Genomic DNA, 22,254 nt, shown 5'->3' on the forward strand with positions numbered 1-22,254 from the left:
ACATAACATAAATTATTTGACAAACACTTACATTTTCCTATACAAAGCCAACTGTTTGGATGGAATGATATATAATGGTCATAAGCCACGGTTCGTCCCCTATTTATCTGACACATGTAAATCGTAAAGTCACGCATATTATAAAGAACTTGAGGCATTAGAGGCGTTGCTGTCCTCTGGAACTGTGATTAGAGAGTTAAGGAACAGAACAACCGTGAGTTTGTGGGTTTCTACGTGGACACAGGCCACCACCCACCGCGGGTTCGAGCTTCGCGCGAGCCAAGGGCCCCGATCAGCCGTCACCACACACACACTGGGACACCGCTGCAGCGCACTCAACCTCCGCTGGGAGGAGAGCGATTCGCCACAAAGAAATAGGCCTCCAAGTTCACAAAGGAGACGTTTATTCACGTCGTCCTTCAGCAGTACACACACACTCAATCGTCACCCCGTCCCGGGGGCGCGCGAGGAGCAAGGCTCCGCTGCGCGCACGGAGCGATTCGAGCAATGCGCGCCGCTAGCACGCCGCTGCAGGAGAATGTCCCCGCGGCAGTGCTGTGATCTCTCTCTCGTGTCGACCGTTGGGCCGGTTGCGAGAGAGAGTGGGCATTCAACGCAAGGTACGCCTGTCAGAGGTCGCTGGACCCCGCTGGACGGGCTCGAGCCGCTGCAGGTCAGAAGACACGTGCGGGCGAGCTCGAGTAAGCACTGGTCCGAACGGCAAAGGCCGGCACGGACAAACAGTAACGTACGCACCTTACGCTGTCTCGGAGGGATCTCTCTCTCTGGGCCCCGCTCGGACGGTCGCGGGATGCGCGGCCGCCAAAACGGGTCCCGGATTCCCGCCAAAAGGCGCCAATGGCAAAGGCCCTTGGGGAGCCGGGGCGGAGCTGTGGCTAAATGACAGTGATTAGTCACCCAGCCGCCTCTCCACCGCCTGAGGCGGGAGCAAGGGAAAGAGGAGAAACAACGCGGGCGGCCGGCACAGCCGCGCAAAGGCGACGGCGGAAAGCCATGATTCCCACAAGTTCAGCTGCGCTGAAGCAGAGTTTAGTTCTCATTCTTTCTACGAGTCTTTTCAGTCCTTCGTGAGGATATCATTCTGCGTATGCTTCCGAACAGAAAGCATAGAAATCCCGTGATCTGGATTTCTGTGTCATCTATCATGTTGCGGTGGCTTGTCATTATTGCGACAGCAACCGCACTTAATGAGCATGGCTTGCATGGAGCAGTCAGTCTTCTAGAACTGCTGTCAGAGAGTGATCTCATTTCGCTGGCAGCTGCTGCAGGAACTATTTTTATTTTGGCGCAAGCAAGCACTTTCACTTATTTTATCGCTCAACAACCTAAATACATAGCGGCCTTTCAAATCAGTCGTCTTTCATGATCTGAATGTGAGTTAATGCGAACATGCAGCTTCGAATTAAAAGAAATACACTCGGGGAATGCCACGCAAAGCTGAGCTTCTTTTTTTTGTTGGGGGGGGGGGGGGGAGGGGGGGGCAGAACCTACTATGTGTATCTATAAAATAGTTTCCTTGGTAACAGCTTTTTGTTTCGCTTTGAGCGGAAACGCGAATTCTGTCACGTTTAGTATTAGGCGTCCAGAAAGCGTTGGCTGCGAATCAGTCTCTGTAGTGATTCTTGCAAGCATCTTTGTCGACAGCCATGAATTAAGAATTAATCATTGATAAAATCTGCTGTTATAAAACTGGCGACAAAGTTTTTTAGGAAAAGTTTGAAGGAGCTTTATTGAGGAGGTATTCAAATTAGTACGTCCGAAAATATTTAGTTACGTGCTTCATATTTTAAGACTTCTCACAAGCCGATTCTTACGGTAGCTCAATGTCCTTCCAGAGACTCATAAGCGTGCTTCCCTTTGTTTTGGACTCAATCCTCTCTTTCATGCGGTTGATTTGTTCTGGGGTGAAGTGGTTCTTCCAGTCGCCCACGATGCCTTTCCTAACGAAGTCTCCCGTCATGGGTTTCTTGACGTCGTCCGGTATTTCTGCTGCTGTCTTTTTGTGCTTCGAGCTTTGTGCCGCAAACTCCGCAGCTTTCTCCGTCCATTTTCTGAATTCGTCGTTCATACCTTTCATGGTGTTCACGCTGGTCGTGTTCAAGATCCTTTCCAAAACCTCAGGTTGCTCTCGCAGTTTCTTGCCGTAGGTTTCTCCCAGAAAGTCGGCGATCTTCAGTACGCCTGCGCGGGGGTTCATTTTGAGGTCTTCGTAGGTTATGATGAGCACGTTTTCGTCATTGATGTGCTCATACCAGGAGAGCTGGTGGTCAAAGTAGTCGCCGAAGTCGACTTTTCCTTCAATAAACATATCGAAGAACTTATCGAAAGGCTCTTTCTCGAAGCGGTAAGCCGGGAAGCTCTTTGTGTGGTGGTAGAAGGATACGCAGCAGTCGTACGGATTCCGAGTGACGTAGATGTACTTTGCTTCTGGGGAGTATGGCTGGTGCTTGTATGGAAGGTGGGTCTTTATAGCTCCAGGACGCGGCATTTTTTCCACGGCTTCAGGCCCCAGCATTTCTAGGAAAGGAGCCCTTCGCATGAAGTCGTCCATGTCCTAAAAACAATTGAATTGAAAAGTGAGAATAACGGTACGTAACACGTTAGACACGTTGCCATATCAAAAATAAAATAAAGAAAATGACATAGAAGGTACCTCCAGTGAGAGACTGGTGCGCATCCGGGTCAAACAGTACACACAAAGGCCGATTTTTTTTTCTGTAAACCATATATACTCATGAAGGGCATAAATCAGTGCGCCCGTCACTATTAGCCTGATTCACGTAATCCATATTTTTGCTGTTGCTTCTTCATGCTCAGCATGTGAGAAAATTGAACATATGATATTCCATCCGGTGAATACCATATTTTTTCAGCAGTCTTGAGTGCTCTCACCGATTAGGCTTACGGATCAAGCTGATCGCCTTCACAAAGGCAGTAGTGACGGCTCGATGTCAAGAAATTGACGAGGTTGTTTTGAATATCAAAGTTGAATATCTTTGCAGAAATGAACGAGTCATATTTTCTGATTCAAAAGAATAATGCGCCCATTATGTCGAGTTGTATTTGTTAATGTGCAAATATGAAAGCCCGCTTAGGTGTGACACACAGAAACACGTCTCAGAATAGAAACTTCAATGCGACCACTTGTCATCAATATATGAATAATGAAACTTAACAGAAGCATTACCGGATGTCATATACTCAAGGGAGTATTGCCCACCTTTGGTGGGTTGCCGTCATTGTAGATGGCATACACGATGTGCTGCATCCAGGTAGTACCGCACTTGGGGTAAGACACGATGAAGACGTCTCCGGGCTTTGGCTTGTAAGCTAGAGCCTCCTTCACGGTTTCCTCTTGGAATATACAGCTCACATAGACCCCGCCCACATCCCGGTAGACTTCAGAGCTCATGGCTGTAGCTTCTGCGGGGGAAAAAAAAGACGCCATATGATAACACTGCGCTGTTCAGGATGTCACCGCGAGTTACATTGCAAAAGAAATAAAAGAAATGTTTTGAAAGCTCCTGAAACCCAATGCAGAGTGAAGTGCGTGCGGGTACGTTCTCTCTTTTTTGCTTTTCTTTTAGAGCCTTCATTTTTGGCAACGTCCGCCTGCAATGTTGCTCACTGACACCGTTAGCAGAGGCAGGGTTAACGAATGGCACATAGTCCAAAGAGAGAAAATAGGCTGGGACGAGCAAAAGGAATGAAAAATAAAATGCGCGCATCCAACTGTCTAAGTATAGGAATTAAAGAGAAGGGGGTACAAAATATGGCCTGAGGTTGGAGCCGTCAATCAGGCAGGAGTGTTGAGACCAGCGTTCTGGGGCGCCATGGTGGTTGCTCAGCACTTGACTCATGTGTGACACCATGCTTAGTAGGATTTGAACACGAGTTTTCTTCAGTCTCGTTGAAATCAAGGTCCCCGGGCGTGCACCGATAAACAATCACACCTTGCACCCACCTCCCCCGACTCCAGCCTCTCCCCTAGAAAGAAAAAAATTGGGATATACAACGTTTCGTACATTTCTATCCGTCCCATTTCATTACTGAAGCAAAAGCTGCGAGTTGAACTTGAGCCCTTGTCTGCCCAGACTACCTCTCCCGGGTAGGAGAAAGTCTCGTACATTTTCATTTTCCTAAAGAAGTGGGAGGCCTGCAAATTTTGAATAGTACAAACGCGAGAATTTGGTAGGTATTCCTGAAGTAGATGATATATGAAGTAGGCAACATAAGCTCTCATTGGCATCATTTCTGTCGTTCCCACTCGGAAGACCGTCGCTCATTTCAGGTTGTTTCTCATTTTTTCAGAACTTCACTTCCCTTTGAAAGGTAACAACTGGCATTGCTTAAGGAAGTACGTGGATTTCAACATAAGCATTTTTCTTGATGTCTTTAATGGAATTTCTGAGCATATTAGAAGTAATTTTATGGCCGTTCTCATAAACTTTCACTGTTTTATCTCTATAAAATTGTTTTCTACTACGCAATTTTTCTCAGTTTTCTGGAAAAGCTGCAGAGTAAAGAAAATGGATCAGAAGGGTGGTTCAACATTTATTGCTCTCCTAGTGGCATGCGACAGGTTAGACATTCTTAGGTATTCTTTCGGAAAACAAATTTTGGTTTCGAATTCTTGCGATGCAGTGGCCGTTGGTGCATCTAAAGTGAGAAAAATTTCATACAAAATAAAATGCGGAAATTTGAAAAAACAAAGGCTTTTGTGACTAGCGCTGTAGTTCTAAGAGAGCCACCAAACAAACGGTGTGAAAATCGATCAGTCATGAAGAAATGTGCTCCGCCAGGTGAGTACCTGTGCATAAAACCGAGATGATGAAAACCACCCATTGTTTGACTGTTTCGCCGCAATCCACAGCCGGTTCACGAAGCAATGTTTATAGAGTACTTTCAACAATGAAACTTCCGTGCAGCACAAAAAAAGCAGGCATACAAGCGGATGCAACATTTATAAAAAACAAACAACATTTTTTTGGGTGATTTTCAGTAATTTCAAAGGCACGTCACCCTTAAGTATAGCGACATATCGAGCACCGAGATCTGCAGGAAACGTTCGTCATGGAAAGCCTCCTCTTGGTTTCCGGGGGTCCTGTAAACCGCGAACAGATGCACAGCTTACTCTTTGACTTGGGCACATTTTTTTGTTTCGTTGCTGGGACTACTGCGCAGAATAAGTAAACCTTACTTCACCAAGTATGCATGCATGCAAGTTTACTAGCAACCATAGCGGAGACACTAAAAGAAATCAATAGAATAGAACGAAAATTCACGCGGTGCTACTGTTACGTAACGGCAGCCTAACGGCCCTTCCAGCAGCGTTGAGCGGGAAGAGGAAGAATGGTGTGCTCTGGAAAAATACGCGGAAAAATGCCACACCTCCAACAGGTGTGGCAGCTCTCCTTACACTTGCGATTGGGGGCGTGGTCGCTACTGCCATATACCGCTGCACGGTTCGTGGTGCAATACTTTCAAGGTCATGTAAACTCGCTTTGTTCAATGAGAAAATAGAAGAACTCGAAGATTTTGCCGGTCCCTCTAAGGTGAGCAAGCCACAGCAGCAGTTATGGCGCAGTGTTTAAGGACACCTCCTCTCATTCTGAGCGCGGCACTCATATGGCTTCATAGCGCAGTTTGGTTTGGTTTTATGGGGTTTAACGTCCCAAAGCGACTAAGGCTATGAGAGACGCCGTAGTGGAGGGCTCCGGAAATTTCAACCACCTGGGGTTCTTTAACGTGCACTGACACCGCACAGTACACGGGCCTCTAGAATTTCTCCTCCAAAGAAATTCAACCGCCGCGGCCGGGATCGAACCCGCGTCTTTCGGGTCAGCAGCCGAGCACCATAACCACTGAGCCACCGCGGCGGCCATAGTGCAAAACATCCATGCTATTCCATGGTGCGGTGTAACATAGGTTCCTTCGCTTTTACTAGCGATAAGCAGAAAGCATACGCGGGCAAACATTTTGCTCTGTTGTCGTACTTTTTGCTGTGTTGTCATACTCGCGCAGTTTGTTATCTCAGTAGATGTAGCAGCAGATGTGTCTCAGTAGATATGGAGATGTAGAGAAACGTTCCCGTCAAGCCTTGCAGACGACACTATGGGACAAGCTGAGTACATCGTAGCTGCCCTCTAGAATCCCGCAATAGCGTCTCTGTGGCATTGAAAATAGCTCCATACGTAATAATTTCGTCAATGATAAGTGTGAGCAAACCGCATAGGAAGCAGGAATGAAGGCCGCAAGTGCGTTCAACCCTACCGCTTTGGCGATGTACACATAACGGCTTAAACAGAGCTGTCCTGCGTGCTGTTTAGGTATGCGTGAGTGTTGATCATCATTATGCATTCTGTTTCTCTTTCCCCACAGATGTCCCAACGGGGCTTGAGTGCTTCCTCTAGAACGGCCTCTAGACAGGGAATCGCATGGAATGCCGGCAGCGTCCCTGAACGCAATGCGCTGGAGAAGGCAACAGACCGTCAGCGTGGGAGAAGCGTGCGGGCTGGGGAACGATTTCACGCACGCATGCACCACTGCGTGGATAACTGCCTGCAGAGCGGCATTGTACCTACTTCCGTGACAGACCACACAATGGCTGCGAGCCAGCGTGCCACACAGGATGACAACAATCCAGCAGTAACGAATCGAGGTCGTGTACGCTACATGCAGCAAGGCATGCAATGATGTAAGTTTGGTTGCATTGTCTCCCTCCATCAGAGCGGAGAAATAGGGAAAGTCCGCTGCAGTGCTTTTTTTTTATTGGCGAGAGCGAAACAAACCGCGAAAAGTCGGTGAAAGCGGGAACAGAGGTAGTGTTAGCAGTGCGGAAGAAATTATGCATGGTTCTTCAGTGAGGGCCTTGTGTATATTATCCTTACGCTAATTGCGCCACACCAGCCGCAATGGATCAGTGGATTTGGCGATCGGCTGCTGATTACAAGGTCACAGGTTTGATCCCGGCCGCTGTGGTTTTATTTCGATGGAACCAAAATATAGTTATTGCGATGTGGTGTGCGGCGTCACTGCAGGTTAAAGCACCCCAGGTGGCTCAGATTAATCCGGAGTCCTACTCTACGACGTCCCTTGAAACACATTTCTGACTTGAAGGCGTCAACTCCACAATTTACAATTTGCTTGCAAATTACGCCACGTGACAGCTTTGCTGGGGCAAAAGCCGCCACCAGAAGCTGTGAGAACTTGTACAAGAACCAAGCATCTGTGATGCAGGCCACATCATATACACAATGTCTGGAGAACCAGAAACAGTGTGTTCCAGACACAACAAAAACTGCACGTTACAGAAGTTACAGAGGCGTTATTTTGTCGATGTCATGAAGGAAGTAAGGCTGCTCATCGTTCCACTAATCTTTACTTAGATAAATTAATCTAATGTTAATAAGTTGTGAGCGAAGGAATGCCGCGCTGTCTCAGATAGAGTTGATAGAGCAACGGCGCCGTGAAAAGAAGCAAAATAAATGATCCTGTCATTGACTGTTTAATATTTAAAGTAGTAGAGGCAGTTTCTGGGCCAAAAAAGAAAAGAAAATATATATTTGTTGTCCCAAGTTTACGTTTATCCGGAACGTTTTTTGAGACTTTTTTTCAATTAATTTCGCAAAGCTCAGCAGGTGCGAAAAGCACAAAGAGAGCAAGGACACCAAAATCTACAGTTCAGGTGTAGCTCACGACCTGAACTAATAGTAATAAAGTAATAAAGACAGCCTCACTCGTTGTCACTACCTGACGTATCCTTAGCCGCCCATTTACAAAACATGGAAATTCACGTAGCCCCTTTCTAGAACTTACAGCGGAGAAGTTGCAGGTATGAGCGAAGGTACAACACGCATGCATCAAACGAAACGGCACCGACGTCTCACGTCATTCGTCCTCCCTGGCTCTTCTGTTATATTTGGATGCATTAAAACGAAGCTTTCAACTTCTGAGATGTTATCTACATTCGTGCGCGGAATAAATTCCCGTCCCTGTCCCTCGGCGTACCTCAGAACGCCGTACGTTTTAACCATGGAGGTGAGTCGTTAATTGCGCGTGGTCATTTCATTGTGTTCAAGACACGGCTAACTAGCCAAAACATGCAGGCAAAGGCTTAGTTTTTATGTAGTTGCATTGAGGACATCGTCGTACCGGCGCAAGTGGTCCTCGAGAAGGAAGGTCTTTTATCCAGTGGGGGTCACTTTGCATTGGAAGGTCGTAATCAGTCTTTAGGAAAACAATACACTGAAACGGACTGATGCTTCTCCTTGCGTTTTTTTTTGTAAACAAGAAATCGCGGAACTTCTAGGGGAAAAGGAAAAAAAAAAGCCCATTACAGAATCTGTTATTCAGAATTTCAGATTGGAGACAGCTTAGGTAAATATTCCAATGTGAATGAAAAACGACTACTTTTACGAGTGCAATGCTTCTACTATAATCCTGCAATTCACGTATAACGACATCTTTAAACCCTTGGTGTTCTAGAAAGCATTTTTAAATGCCCTGGATATTACACTACTATTCTCAAATTAAGGCTGCTGTACTGGTACAGCGTTGTAGCCGATATCTCGTTACCTTCTGTTCCTAACTACTGCTTCTTCATGCTTACGTGCTCAGAATTTCGCTCACATGGTTCTTGGTTGAAAACATGTTGAAAAAGGCTGGTTACCGTAATAGCCGGAAATTACGAGCAACAAAAAAAATCAGATATGGTGTATTATATCCCCTTTATAATAATGCTAGACGCACTTAAAGGTATTTGGTGCACAGTGGTGTATTTAGCAAAATTTTTCCTTAGAATTGCATTGCTTGCAGAAATGCATTGCATTTCATTTGCGCCGTCGTCTTGACAAGCGGGCCTTCTGCACCCTTTGTGCCTGCAGACTTCTTCTATCGAGTTCAAACGCTTTAGTTACCGGTTTTGCACCTAAACTGCGTAGATGCAAAAATGGTGGTTAAAATGCGGAGACTCATATTTTGTTCTTGTTTATTAATGAAAAAAAACTCCTATTTCATTACTGTCGCTTCTTACTTTCAAAAAACAAATCCCTCACTTCTGTTACACCTTTTTACATATCTGCTCGACGGGTTTCCAAACCAAAACCGCAAGGCCGTGGTCTCTCTCAGTACGCTTAAGCAGCTGATATCTTCCGCCGTACAATGACACTTTTTAGCTCGAAAAAATATGCGCAGTCACGTTGTAAGAAGTTTCAGACTCGAAAATTTCTTCACGAAATCTTAAAATCCTGAGTGTTGTGTTTGCTGGCAAATAAGCAACTGAGGCCACCATGCGTCAAGCTCAGGGTATGGAGAAAATTTGTGTTTTTTTTTAGAATTTTTAAAAATGTAAAAAATACAGCAGTGGTGTAGAGGGGATAAGGTTGGCTCGCACTACCTATGATGACACATAAAGCGAATTTTAGAAATAGTTAATAGTAAAAGCAGGAAGGAAGGTCGGGTAACCTCAGCAGCTATCCTTGGCTGGGCAACGATCTCGAGGCTTTGTTTACTATTGGTTTATTAGGGTTTAACGCCCGAAAGCAACCTAGGCTATGAGGGACGCCGTAGAGAAGGGTTCCGGAAATTCTGACCACCTGGGGTTCTTAACGTGCACTGGCATCGCACACTACACGGGCCTGTAGAGTTTCGCCTCCATCGTAATTTGGCCGCCGCGCCAGGATCGAACCCGCGTCTTTCGCGTCAGCAGCCGAGCGCCATAACCACTGAGCCACCGCGGCGGGTAACAAAATCTCGAGACTACCAACCAATCAAATAAAGAGCGCAGCCTTCTTCTCAGGAATGAGAAAGTGGCTGAGGTGTATCAAAAATTAAGCGAAGTGGTTGGTAAAAATTTAGCTTCTTGAGAAACCCGGCTTCTCTTAAAAAGCTGAAAACACAAGACATGTCAACAATTGCATCAGCACCTCAAAGCATTGCTGGGTGAAATTTAATGCATTAGTTGTAAAATGGAGCAAACTACTTTTTCCTTAGTTTTTCAAGTTGTGAGCATGACAATAAAATTCGATTTATCGTAAATTCATCTCCTCATTTGGCTCAAACTGGTGTGTCACGTTTTGTCAGTATGCAGTTGTGTGTAAGGTGTGTGTACAGTGCGGAGGCGACATAAAATTTCTTGTATGAAGTGTTCATTGTCTGTGCATCTCTTCCCTTCTACAAGAACCGACCTTACTAAGCGCAGCAAGTTGTCTATTTCTTTATCCCAAGTTGTCTGCCATTTAGCTTTCAGATTACTGTGTACTAATTTCATGCAGTCTCTATGGGGCACGTTGGCTTTCTTGATTTCACGACTGCGGGCTTGCGTAGCACATACGTCGACTCTTTCATTAACATCTATTCCAACATGGCTGGAAATCAGCAGAATTTGATCCTTTGTTCCTGTGTTGTGACATTTTCAGTGTTTTGTATTGCATTTCCTTTTATGGGTTCGGGTGCATTTTTAGCATGCAGTGCCGTGAGCAGGCTAATTGAATCCGTGTAGAGTACGCTGTTTTCAATAGTGTTCTTTGCTTTCTACCTACAGCTACAGAAAATGCACAAAATTCGGCAGTAAAATTGGATGCGCAGTTTGGCAGCCTTATTATTTTTTTCGTTTCAGTGTACTACCGCACTTCCAACGTAGTCTGCTGTTTTTGAGCCCTCAGTGTAAAATTCTGTGTAGTTCACATATTTTTCTTACAGTGCCACGTATTCCTATAATATGTGTTCGTGTGGTGTTTGCTTTTTTTCTGAAGTGTGTTAATGAGAAGTCATGTACTTTCAAATCCTGTGACGGTGCAAGAAACGCTTAGCATATTTCAAAGTCAATATAAATTATAAAAAATATAGAAGTCTTCAACGGATATGAATGGCCTCTTGCCGCCTAACCATTTCTCTTCGAGGTGACACTGACGGAGGTCAGGCCGTGACTGCGCTCAGATACACTTCTGCGTTCCAAGCCGCCGCCTAGTCCGCCGATATAGATGAACAATTGATAAAGCCCGCGATGTTTGACCTGTTTTCTGGGGAAGCGCGCGGGGGCAGTAGTGCAGATTAGATAAGGATAAAGCTGAAATAGCGAGAATGAGGCCTAGTAGGGTGTTCATGGTGGTTCAACGCGTTTAACTTTTCACAGAACGACAACAGCACCGAGCGCGAACTTACGACTGGATAAGGCTGATTTTTGGAATATATGGTTATGACCCAAACCTCGACTAAAGGTTGCAATTACTACAAATAACCACACCTTGTGAACGCTCCAGTCGTCGTGTTTTCAATCCCACTGTACCAAGAACCTTGCAGCTTTGACAGTGAGTGTGCCAACGTCTTGGAATGAGTCCGTTGCTATGTACTGGATAAATTAGCCCTGCCTTTGCTGTCGACAGTTATTCGTAGCTACCCCTACGTAACAACTGATTTCCGCGCGAAATGGAGATTTCCGCCACCTCACGCTGCAATGTGCTGTCCAGACTGTTACTCTGTTACACTGAAGCTGCCAGCGAGTTCGCGGAACGATTGGTGTTGCTTCGCCTGCGCCGTCAACCTGTGGGAGGCCTACTTTCACCGGGCTTGAATGTAGGTGTGTGAACCATCAGATTCTCTGCCGCTGCCAGCTCACCGCCTACTCCAGTACGCCCACTTGCCATCACCATCATCACTCGGACTACGATCACTGCACGACAAAAGGCTCTCTCATATCGCTCCAATTAACCCTTTTTGTGCCAGCTACGGCCATCCTAACCCCGCAATCTTCCACCCACCCGTATCTCATCCGCCCACCTAACTTTCTGGCACCCTCTGCTATGTTTGCCTTCCCTTAGAATCCACTCCGTTACCCTTAAGGACCAGCGGTTATCCTGCCTTCGCATATCATGCCCTGCCCAAGACCATTTCTTCCTCTTGATTTCAACAAGGGTGTCATTAACCCGCCGTCACCGCTCGTCGCTTGTCGTCATATTCACCGCTTTCCCTCATATAAGAGATTTATTCCATCAACCAAGGGAACAACATGCTGGAATCAACGACTCACTGAAGCAGCCAATACGTCCTGAAGCAACGAGTGGAGTAGTCATTCATTGGCTCCGCAGCACATAAATGTTGACAGCTGCTCTTTCGCCGCACCGACCAGGCGGTGTTTCTGTGGCGCATCAGTTTTCTAGACACCGACGCCCATTGCTTCTCCACTCTTGCTTCACCTGAACTTGCCTTGATAAAAAAAGACCGGATTATCGCCGCCGTGTAAAGCTACAGGTCGAACTTTCCTTTGAAGCCACTAACGCACGTGCACTAAACGCCACTCCCATTCCAGTATGCGCCCTTGCGCCAAAAAAAAACCCTCATCATTTCAGTGAGCGGCTAAGGCCGTAAGCTCCGCATGGTATTTTGGTGTGCCGAATTGAAAGGCTTCATCGTCGCCCCAAGCAGCCAATTCGCACCATGGTCACTAACTAAGTATCTGAGAAATTTATTGTTGCATGCGGATAAAAAACATATGGCGGCGCACTCGTCAACCGATGCGTTAATATGTACTACAACTGGAAGGATGGACAGTATGGACAAATTTTCTCAATGTATTTATGCCGCATGAAATGGAAACGCTGTCCAGGCAATGAGCGCGGTGAAAATGCACGGAGCTATGTGGGGCCCATGCCTTTGTCAGGCTATTATGAACAACAATGAGAACAAACCCTTATCTGCCTTGATCGGTTGCTTCCTTTTGCTTTATTTTAAGGTGGCCCTGCAACGAAAATAATGCGTTTTTTATTACTTGTGTCCATAGCAGAGTACATGGTGATGTCCTAGCGCCCAAGCAGATGGTCAGAGAGATCGTCAAAATTTTATATTTTATGTTTCTACAGAAATATTAATGACAGCCCGATGTTGTGTAAGCATAGCGTCGATTTTCGCCAGCGGACATGATGTGGCAACCATGCTAAGCGCCGCCAGTTCCGAAATTTCTTATCTTCGAGCGTTGTAAGCTCTTCGCAATGAAAAAGCGGTAAAAGAAGCAGTTTTCTTTTCGTTTCCAGCTTCCCCGCTCTATTCATTTGTGTGAAAACGGAGACACGTGTTTCACTTCAACCTGCCGGTGGCGAGAAAACAGCGAAAGAAAAATAAAAACCCGGTTGACACACCCTGGCCAGGAATGTGAAAGCAAAGCAGAACAGAAGACAGGTTGGGCGAAGAGGGGGGAGATGGGTAGAGCTGACCGTAGCTTTCTATTCCCAACAAAACCAAAGAAATAACAATGACGCTTTCTGTTTCCCCTGCTATGTTAATCGCCCAAACCTTAACTGTTATTTCACGCAGAACCACGACGCCGTCAAACTGGGTGGCTACGGGTTCTCCCACCAAGGGAATTACATGCAGGCTTCCACCACGAGTGTGCAAGCCCCAGTCTTTCGTTTGTACGCTCTGATTTCCATCATTGCTTTTGAACTGCTTTCTAGAACGCATGAGGAACCTTCTGATCAGTGAAAAAAAAAAGTTGCGTTGGCTTTCTCAGTGCAGGAGACCACCGAAAAGCAGTGCGAATGTGCAAGTATCTCAGTAAGACCTTTTTCTTTTTGTAGTTTTATGCTGCGTGGGGAATAGGTGCCCGATCGACTTTGCTTTTCATTACCCGTATTGCATGAACTGTAACGAAAGCGGCTCTCGCTGCTGCTTTTACTACCCTCAAAACCGAGTTCAGACGCTGTCAGCCGACTGGGTACAGATATGTACTAGAGAGTAGATTAACGAGTAGTACAGACATTTCTACTATGCACTACTAGCTAATAACCACTGAAAACATTTTCACTTCGACAATGCCTATTTCAGTGAAAATATCCTCTGAATTTCGTGTATTAACGGTGTCTTAACGGTGAACTTTCTTTAACGGAGGTTATTTTTTAATCTTTCCTTTGAAGCGTCCTTTGACATTGTGCTTTGCAATCAGCAATAGCAGCACATGCCTGTATGTCGATAGGCAAAGCATTTCAATGTGTCGTCCTCGCTTGCAAGAGTGGCAACTCTATTTTTTATTTTTGGTGTTTTGGATTGAATTTCAAAAGTGCGCGGGTCAAAGCACTCCTCTTATTTTCTGCAGGAGACAGAGCATTGGTTCTCTACAAATATCCAAGGCCAGCTGCCGGTCACTTGACTAGAATGTTTTATATCCAAAAAAGACGTTGTTTCAGCTTAGTCACTATACTCTAATTACAGCCTTCACTCTGAAGCACAAAGCTCTAAAAGTAAGCTTGCATGGGAGCACTGCCGTTCAAATGAGCTCCTACACGAAGAAATAATATACTCCTTCGGGCTCCGTAAATGCCACCTTAGGGAAGGACAAATTACTCCAAAAACTCACCGTAGCAACTAATTTACAAAAACAGGCGCTTACTCCTGAACAGTTATTTACAGTCAGCTGCAAAAGAGCATATCATAGTTCTGTTATTTGCCGTACTAACTCCTCGATTAGCACAACACTTAGTCTGTAATGAACTCTCGTCTAGAGGGCGGGAGCAATTCACTCCCCCTGAGCCCCTTAATTAGTTTTTCATACATAGGAGTAGAACAGGTACTCCTTTCCCGAGGTTTGTAAGTAACACCTTTCGTGAGTCCGCTGTGCGGTGAGCCATTTACTCCTATCCAAATGGTTTTCTGTTCTCAGGTCATTGTTCCTAACACCACGGTGTTGTACCGTTCGTTTCGTTCCTCCGTGGTCTGGTGGCGTCTAATTCATAGCTGAGATACATGAATAACAGACCCAGCTTTCGCTGACGTTGATTACCGGCGCACTGACTTCTCTTATCCGATGTCAATGATGCAATTAAACCAGCAGTTATCGCTCAATCAACGCGCAGATTCCAAGAAGGCAGCATCAATTATACAAACATTTCATGCATTCTACATTCATTAAAGGATACGCTATAAGCGGCAGAACGCTGTAGCGGTTTCTTAAATTCGCTGCCACGGGCAGAATACATATGCGCTTGAAAACTGTGCTTTCAGGGAAGGTGTGAAAGCAGTATGTTTGTATCAAGAGCAAAACATTTTTGAGATCCTTAAACGAAATTTCTGCCAGTGAAACACTGCGTTACGTTCTGATGTATACTTTTTGTTATTTTTCAGCAAACACTAACAACAGCTATTAGAGCTTGTTTTCAAGAGTCAGAAGAAATACGCTTTCTGAATGCACTTTCGCTCTGTAGTTACCGAGGGCAGCGTCGCAATAAATCTTGAATCCTGGTTAGTGGCTGCTAGCAGTAAGTTGAACAAAGCCATGCGACGTACAATACGTACAGCTGCAACGGAATAAAGATTAGCACGAGTGATTTATGACGGGAGCGGAAAAATCGCGACTGCGACGCTGTTGCTCCCGAGCGCACGGTAGCGACAGTCCCAGGCTCATTCCATTTTCTAAAACAGGGGTGGCCGACAGAAAGCAGCACATCTCGACGTTGGCCCATCCGAAAGAACACATATTGTGCATTCCTTATTGGCAGAATCATGCGCCGACGTGGCTACGCACATAATTGTGTGTTTTTTTTTCGCCGGCTTTGCGAATAACGATGTCTTTATTACAGTTTTCCTTTAGAAGAAATTGCTAGGCGATGCATTGTCAAAAGAAACGCGGGGACGTGGCCACGTCACAGAGCAGCAAAAGGTTAAAATCAGGTGTAGTTCGCATGATTTTTGCCAGAACGACATAGTGGGCCATGAAACGACGAGGCGACATGAGTCCAAATCATTACCCTTGTTCAAGCAAGTCGGACGACGAGGAGAATTGTTGCGGAGGTCGGACGCTCACTTGAAAGCATTATGTGCATTGTTCAGGATTTTCGCAAGAGGTAAGGGTTGGAGACGCGGCTCGAGATGGGCGCTCAAGATACCCACTGAAGAAGAAGACAGGATGATTGTGGCCGCATCCTGCTGTGATCCTTTGATTACAGCCCAGGAGATACGACTGGAACTTGGCCTGCGGATATCCCTTACTACCATCACAGAAGGTCTTCGTTCCATTGGGCTGCGTAGTAGTATGTCCTGCCAGAGGCCGGTTTTGACGCGAAGAAAAAAGGCGCGTAAGTTGGAGTTTGCCAATAGGCACCCTTTGTGCATTACTGAAGATTGGATGAACGTAGTGTTTACGGACGAATTTAGCTTTTGAAGCAAATGGGACCAACACCACCGTTTTTGAATGCCAGATGGAACCCGGAAGGTCATGTGGTTTCCCGTCTACAGGGATAGAAAAGCAACACTGATTTTCTGCATGTTTTTTTTACCAATCTGTTGAGAATAAAATTGTTGCAATTTATGGCAACTGCACCGGCGATCATTTCACTTTTTATTTTACTTTTATATTCGAGGTAAATTGTGAAAATTGTGGCTAATCTGTTTCATTTTCATTTGAATGCTACTAGGCGAATCTTTGAAGAGAATTGTAGGGCTGCTTGGTAAGAAAAAGTGGTCATTCTTTTTTTTTTGCAAATTTGAAACAGAGTACACGCAACACTTCACCGCTATGTTGAAGTGCGCGGTGTAAGAGCATACCGACGGCTTGGTCGGCTTATCCAGATAGTCAGAGACCTGACAGCTTTGGTCTATGCGGGCATATTGGAAATAATCTTATTTCCTTTCATTCTGGATGACCCATTTCAGGATGGGTGCTTTATGTTTCAGTTGATGCTTGTGTTGGGTACATGACAGAAGTCCAATCCACGCAAGCAGGCATAATTACTTGTAACCTATGCACTTCTCCCATAAAAATTATGTAATAACTTTTTTTTTGCTCAAAATTCACTAACGGATGCTATAAATTGCTATGAGTGCATTAGAATAGAGGATGAACAGATTTTGTTTTATAAATAATACTCGAAGTTGAGGTTTTGAGGCCGTTACCGTGCCACCGATGCTTTTTGGCGCTTGTGAACTAAGTACTGGGGTCGCCTGCCTCTATTTTTGACTTTGAGTGTGTTCCAAGTTCGTTTCTGGCAGATGCTTCAATTGGGCCATTATTTTTTAGTTTTTTACATACAGAATTTAACGTCCCGAAGGGAGTGTTCTTTTCGAAATGATTAATTATTCTTTATTTAATTTTAATCACGCTTAGCCCGAAGGCGCTACAGCAGGGGGTTACAACGATGAAAAAACACACCTTCATTCATATAGCACACTTGCTGACCTGAAAGGCGATTCCATTCACTGAGAGAACACACAAAAAATGAATTTGCATACATATTAGTTCTGGTACGGTATTCCGAAATCTTAAAGCAATGATCAATACGAGAAGAGACATAATGGGGCCTGTGTCATTACTTTTCCTTTTGAATGCCGGTTTTATCATGAAATATTTGATACAGCAGTTTAAGGCGCGATTTCTTTCTTCGAGATGAATGACTTTCCCACCCTAATTCGTTTTTCATGTCGGTGCAGCTATCACATCTGGAGTATCGACGTAGGACGAGCCTTGCAGCTCTTTTGTGGATTTTTTCAACCTTATTGCACAATGTTATTTGCGATGGGTCCCACACCGCACATGCGTATTCGAGCATGGGTCGAACGTATGTGACAAAAGCAGTTGATTTTAGGTGAGGCGGCGCGTGACCGAAATTTCGTTCCAAAAAGTTTAGGTTCTTTGCAGCCTTCGCGACAACCGTGTCAATGAGCATTCCATGAACAATCGGCCGAGAATGTCACACCCGAATATTTATACTGCGATTTTTGCATCACTGTATTGTTGTTGATGGTGTACTGGGATGTTAACTTTGTTTTTTTGCGTGTGAAGGTGACATGAACACACTTTTTGCTGTTCAACTGCATTTGCCATCTCGAGCACCATTCAAGAACACATGATAAATCACTTCGTAACTGGGCAGCATCACATTCATTGCTAATTCTTCTGTATAAAACACATTCATCGGCAAACAATTGTACATTAGACCCGATCCCTGAACAGATATCATTTATGCAAACTAAAACAAAAGTGGCCCCAGAACTGAGCCTTGTGGGACACCCGATGTAACGTCGACAAAGCTAGATTTTTTACCATTCAATACCACGCAATGACGGCTAGTCGATAGATAGTTTTTGATGCAGGTAAGAACTTTACGGTCGATATTTAGTGCGACAAGTTTACTTAAAAGTAAAGAGTGAGAAAGAGTGTCAAACGCTTAGTGAAAGTCGAGGAAAAGGCAATCTATTTGTCCACCGTTGTCCATATCTGATGCGAGGTCATGATAAAATTCAATCAGTTGTGTTGTGCAAGATAAACCCTTACGCAAACTATGTTGTTGTGAAGCCAGTAAGTTATTTGTTAATGAGTGTGTTATTAGCTCTGCGTATAGAATGTGCTCCAAGATTTTAGACGGTATGGACGTAAGCGAAATTGGTCTCTAGTTAACTACATCCTTTCCTGAACCACCTTTATGAATGGGAACAACATGTGCACATTTCCAGTCGTCTGGAAGGGTACCGGAAGAGAGAGACTTCATGTAGATTACATATAGATAAAGTTAGTTCGATTATTAAAGACAGTAATAAGCCTCGATGCTTACACACAATATCGAGCTTTCATGTATTACAACCCCGTAACTTGTAGGTACTGTTCTTTTCTTCCTGCTGCGCACAAATCTTTCCAAGCATTATGATTATAAAATTCGTTTTTTTTTCGAGGCTAATGAGGCAGAAGCTTCAGGTACTCCGCATTCACGAGCTTCCATTGCCTCCAATAGGAGCGGACTTTAATATCATTAAAAACGTGTGGAGCCTCATGAAGCCGCAACTGGCAAGACGGAACCTGCACGGGGAGTCAGCAGACTTTATTATGGAGACTGTGCAAAACGTATGGACGCGACTCCAATTCCTATCTGAGTTCGCAAACAGTCTTTATGCCGCATCGCCCCCGAGCTCACAATGTCGTGGAGGCTGGTGGACCGTTCGCCGGTTATTAAACCACCTGCCTGGAATCGCTTTTCTTAATTTACATTTGCAGATTCATTTTATATTTTTCTTTATTTCATGAGTGGAGCTGAGATGTTTTGCAAATTATGTGTCATAATTAGTTCTGCGTTCATTTGTTGCCGGGAAATGAACATCTCTGCATTATGCGCAGGTACTTGTACAGCGGCTTGTATTTTCACTCGTGTGCACAGCCTTTGACAGTATATAGTACGGCAAAACAGTGCTTTGGGGGAAAAGTGAGATGAAGAAAACATCTCTGCTCGCAACGCCAGCTGAAAAAAAAAACGAGCCATGTGCGCAGCAATGTTGGCGCATGATGCTACCGATAACTGACGCACAAGTTACCATTTAAAACGCATGCTTTTGGTTTGCTGCTTTCTGCCGGCCACCCCCCCTTTGGGAACTGGAATGTGCCTGGCACTGTCGATGTTGGCATGTACGACAACAATAGCGGCCGTCTCGCAGTTTTTCCGCTCGTATCATAATTAACTTGTGTTAATCTTCTTCCGTCGCAGCTGTACAGCGCTGAAGGCAGAGAAATTATTTTTCAACATGCTAAATGTACGCTTTTGCACTTTGCACACAGATCCATTTAGTTTATGACTGTTCAACATCCCAAAGCGACACAGGCTATGAGGGACGCCGTAGTGAATGGGTGCTAAAGTTTCCACCACCTGGGGTACTTTTACGTCCACTGACATCGCAAAGTACACGGGCCTCCAGAATTTTGCCGCCTATAGAAATTCGACCGCAACAGCCGGGATCGAACCCGCGTCTTTCGGGTCAACAATCGAGCGCCTTCACCACAGGTTCATCGAAGCCGCCGTGGTGGCTCAGTGGATATGGTGCTCGGCTGTTGACCCGAAAGACGCGGGTTCGATCCCGGCCGCGGCGGTCAAATTTCGATGGAGGCGGAATTCTAGGGGCCCGTGTATTGTGCGATGTCAGTGCACGTTAAAGAACCCCAGGTGGTCGAAATTTCCGGAGCCCTCCACTACGGCGTTTCTCATAGCCTTAGTCGCTTTGGGACGTTAAACCCTATAAACCAACCAACCAACCGATTAATCGCTAACCTTCTGTAGAAAGACGAGCACGCGTAATCTCATGGCTCACCTTCCGGAACCGGTGCAATAGCTCACCTGATTCCAAAATTACAAAAGGACAGTGATCCTCTAAGGCAGAAGTCCTGTTCATAACTAGGCTATGCGCAGACAGAGCTACTGGCGTCGACATTCTGGCCAGAATGCACGCATAGATTTTGCATGACGAGCTGCTTTCATGCAGCAGCTGCGCTCTCCTGCAGGCGAAACAATGGGATTCGCATATTATATGTCAAAATGATCCGACTTGATTTGGCCATTTAGCAAGATGCCGTACAATGTCTTATTTAAGGCAGGACTTTCCGTTTTACTCATTCAAGCACCGCACGTTTGACCGGAAAAGCTTTTGAACATAAGTATTTAACATTTGTCTTTACGAAAGCCGAAAACTGGGCGCATTGCTATAAGCAGTGTTGCTGTTACCTTTAGGGCGTGTTCATTCTCATGTCCTGTAGTTAATCGCCCCGGTAAAGCAATGAAATGGAAGCTTCGAGTATAACCCAGAAAATCATAATTGGAAAGTGAGTTGCACGCACGGTATGTCACTATCACAGACACTACGGTAAGATTCTAAACATTCCTGCAGAGCTCATATTTGTCACATACACTCGCGAAGGAACGTCTTGCTCTCAAACCTCACTGAGCCGTTCTACGCGTTGTATTGCTATCCTGAAAGCGCCGCCAGCATTTTTTCCTGACCCTAACTGAAGGAAGTATTCTGGGAGAAAGACTGCAGGAGCCCCTCCGACTGTGAGATCTTCTGGTATCATGAGCTCCTATGTTCAACAGTATATGCCGAAAGAAATGTGCAAAAAGGGAGCGGTTTAAGCTCGATGAATGTCGGTTGCAGTTAAAAATGTCGAGCTAAGAGTGCGAGAAGAAGTACGTTTCACAACACCCTCCCAGAAGTTGCGCAATTGCGTACTCGGCAGTTTACTGGACACGCCCCCCTCTCGTCCTTATGTTTTAACGTTGAGGGCTCGCAAGCTTTCGCACCAACGAAGAAGCATTCAGTCCAAAGACCTAACCCTACTTTCGAAATCTTTATATAACAACGGACGGAAGTGAAATCGCCACATACCTGGCCGTTGATACCAGCCGTGAATATCTCAGCAGTCCAGAAGGCTGTGAGCCGAGTGCGCTCTGGGATGTCACGAGACACGAGCAGCCAGCCAGCTAGACTTTCGTCGAGTGAAGGCTCGCACGTTGTCAGCCTGCTCCCTCTCTCTCCACTGGTTTGCGAGAGGCACGGGCGCGCCTCACTCCCTTCGTTTTAGTTGTGTGCAGTGGCCGTACAAGCACGGCCACGTAACGCGCTCGCTGTATGACAGAGGAAAAGAGACCAAATAGGGCGTCGCTCCACTGCCTCTAGCAATAGCCGTTGTCGTCACGGCCACGCCCTTATCTCAGCGTCCACTACGAACCCTACTGGACCACAGATGCTTGGAACACTTATGCATTTGCACTCAGTGCTACTCCATTAAGGAGGACTTTCGGTGAGGCTTTTTGTCATAAGGAACTAGTTTCCATGCGCACAAGTGGCCGGAGTGGCACGGAACTCGTTTCTGAGCCTCCCCGCGGCAGCAGCGCAGATAGGGGGTGAGTGTAAGATGCCGGGCGTAATCGCTAGGCGTCCTTGACTCGGCCCTCCACTAGTGGAGAGGATGTGAAGCAAGGAGAAGGACCTATACGCCGCGCCGCCACGTCTTTCGGTTTTTAGGGGTTTGTTTTGCTTGCGCCGTGATATCTGCAGCGCGTGCAGCCATGGCGTATCGCCTTATTGATGACAAGCAGCACGGCAGATAAGTGTATTCTGCTGACGTCTGCGGATGCAAACTCTTCTGGACAAGCGTAGAGCTTAGGGCGAGGATAGTTGGTGCGCGGTGTCAGATGCGTTGAAAAGTGAGAATAGGGGAATGAACTTGCTTTGAATTCTGTGGCTGCCGCCAAAGGTAGAGGGGCTGGCAGCCTTCGTAAAACAAATCAGTTGTCGGTAAAGAGTTGACATAAGTTATACTGCACGCAAAATATTGCCTTTTGTCATTTGAAATAAGATTTCCATACTAACATAGTATGCACTTCATTGCTCTCATCTCAAATTCTTCATAGCATTGGCATTTAACGGAAGCTTTTACATCACGGTGAAAAACCGCGAGATGGTCTCGGGTATAATGGAAGACATTCAGAAAACCTG

General features: G+C 45.6%; 1 protein-coding gene across 1 annotated transcript; it reads right to left on the minus strand.

The window, feature by feature from the left end:
- Window positions 1-1,714: 1,714 nt before the first annotated feature.
- Window positions 1,715-21,301, minus strand: LOC149333127 (sulfotransferase ssu-1-like). The gene is made up of 3 exons (XM_089558566.1): window positions 21,142-21,301; window positions 3,242-3,444; window positions 1,715-2,575 (listed from the first exon to the last, which is right to left on the minus strand). Exons 2-3 carry the CDS (start codon window positions 3,431-3,433, stop codon window positions 1,832-1,834), a joined length of 936 nt encoding a protein of 311 aa, XP_089414692.1. The 5' UTR covers window positions 3,434-3,444; window positions 21,142-21,301; the 3' UTR covers window positions 1,715-1,831.
- Window positions 21,302-22,254: the final 953 nt, after the last annotated feature.

Source organism: Amblyomma mixtum, chromosome 8, assembly GCF_055824585.1.
Source record: "Amblyomma mixtum isolate Tamu chromosome 8, ASM5582458v1, whole genome shotgun sequence".
In the NCBI taxonomy this organism is placed as follows: domain Eukaryota; kingdom Metazoa; phylum Arthropoda; class Arachnida; order Ixodida; family Ixodidae; genus Amblyomma; species Amblyomma mixtum.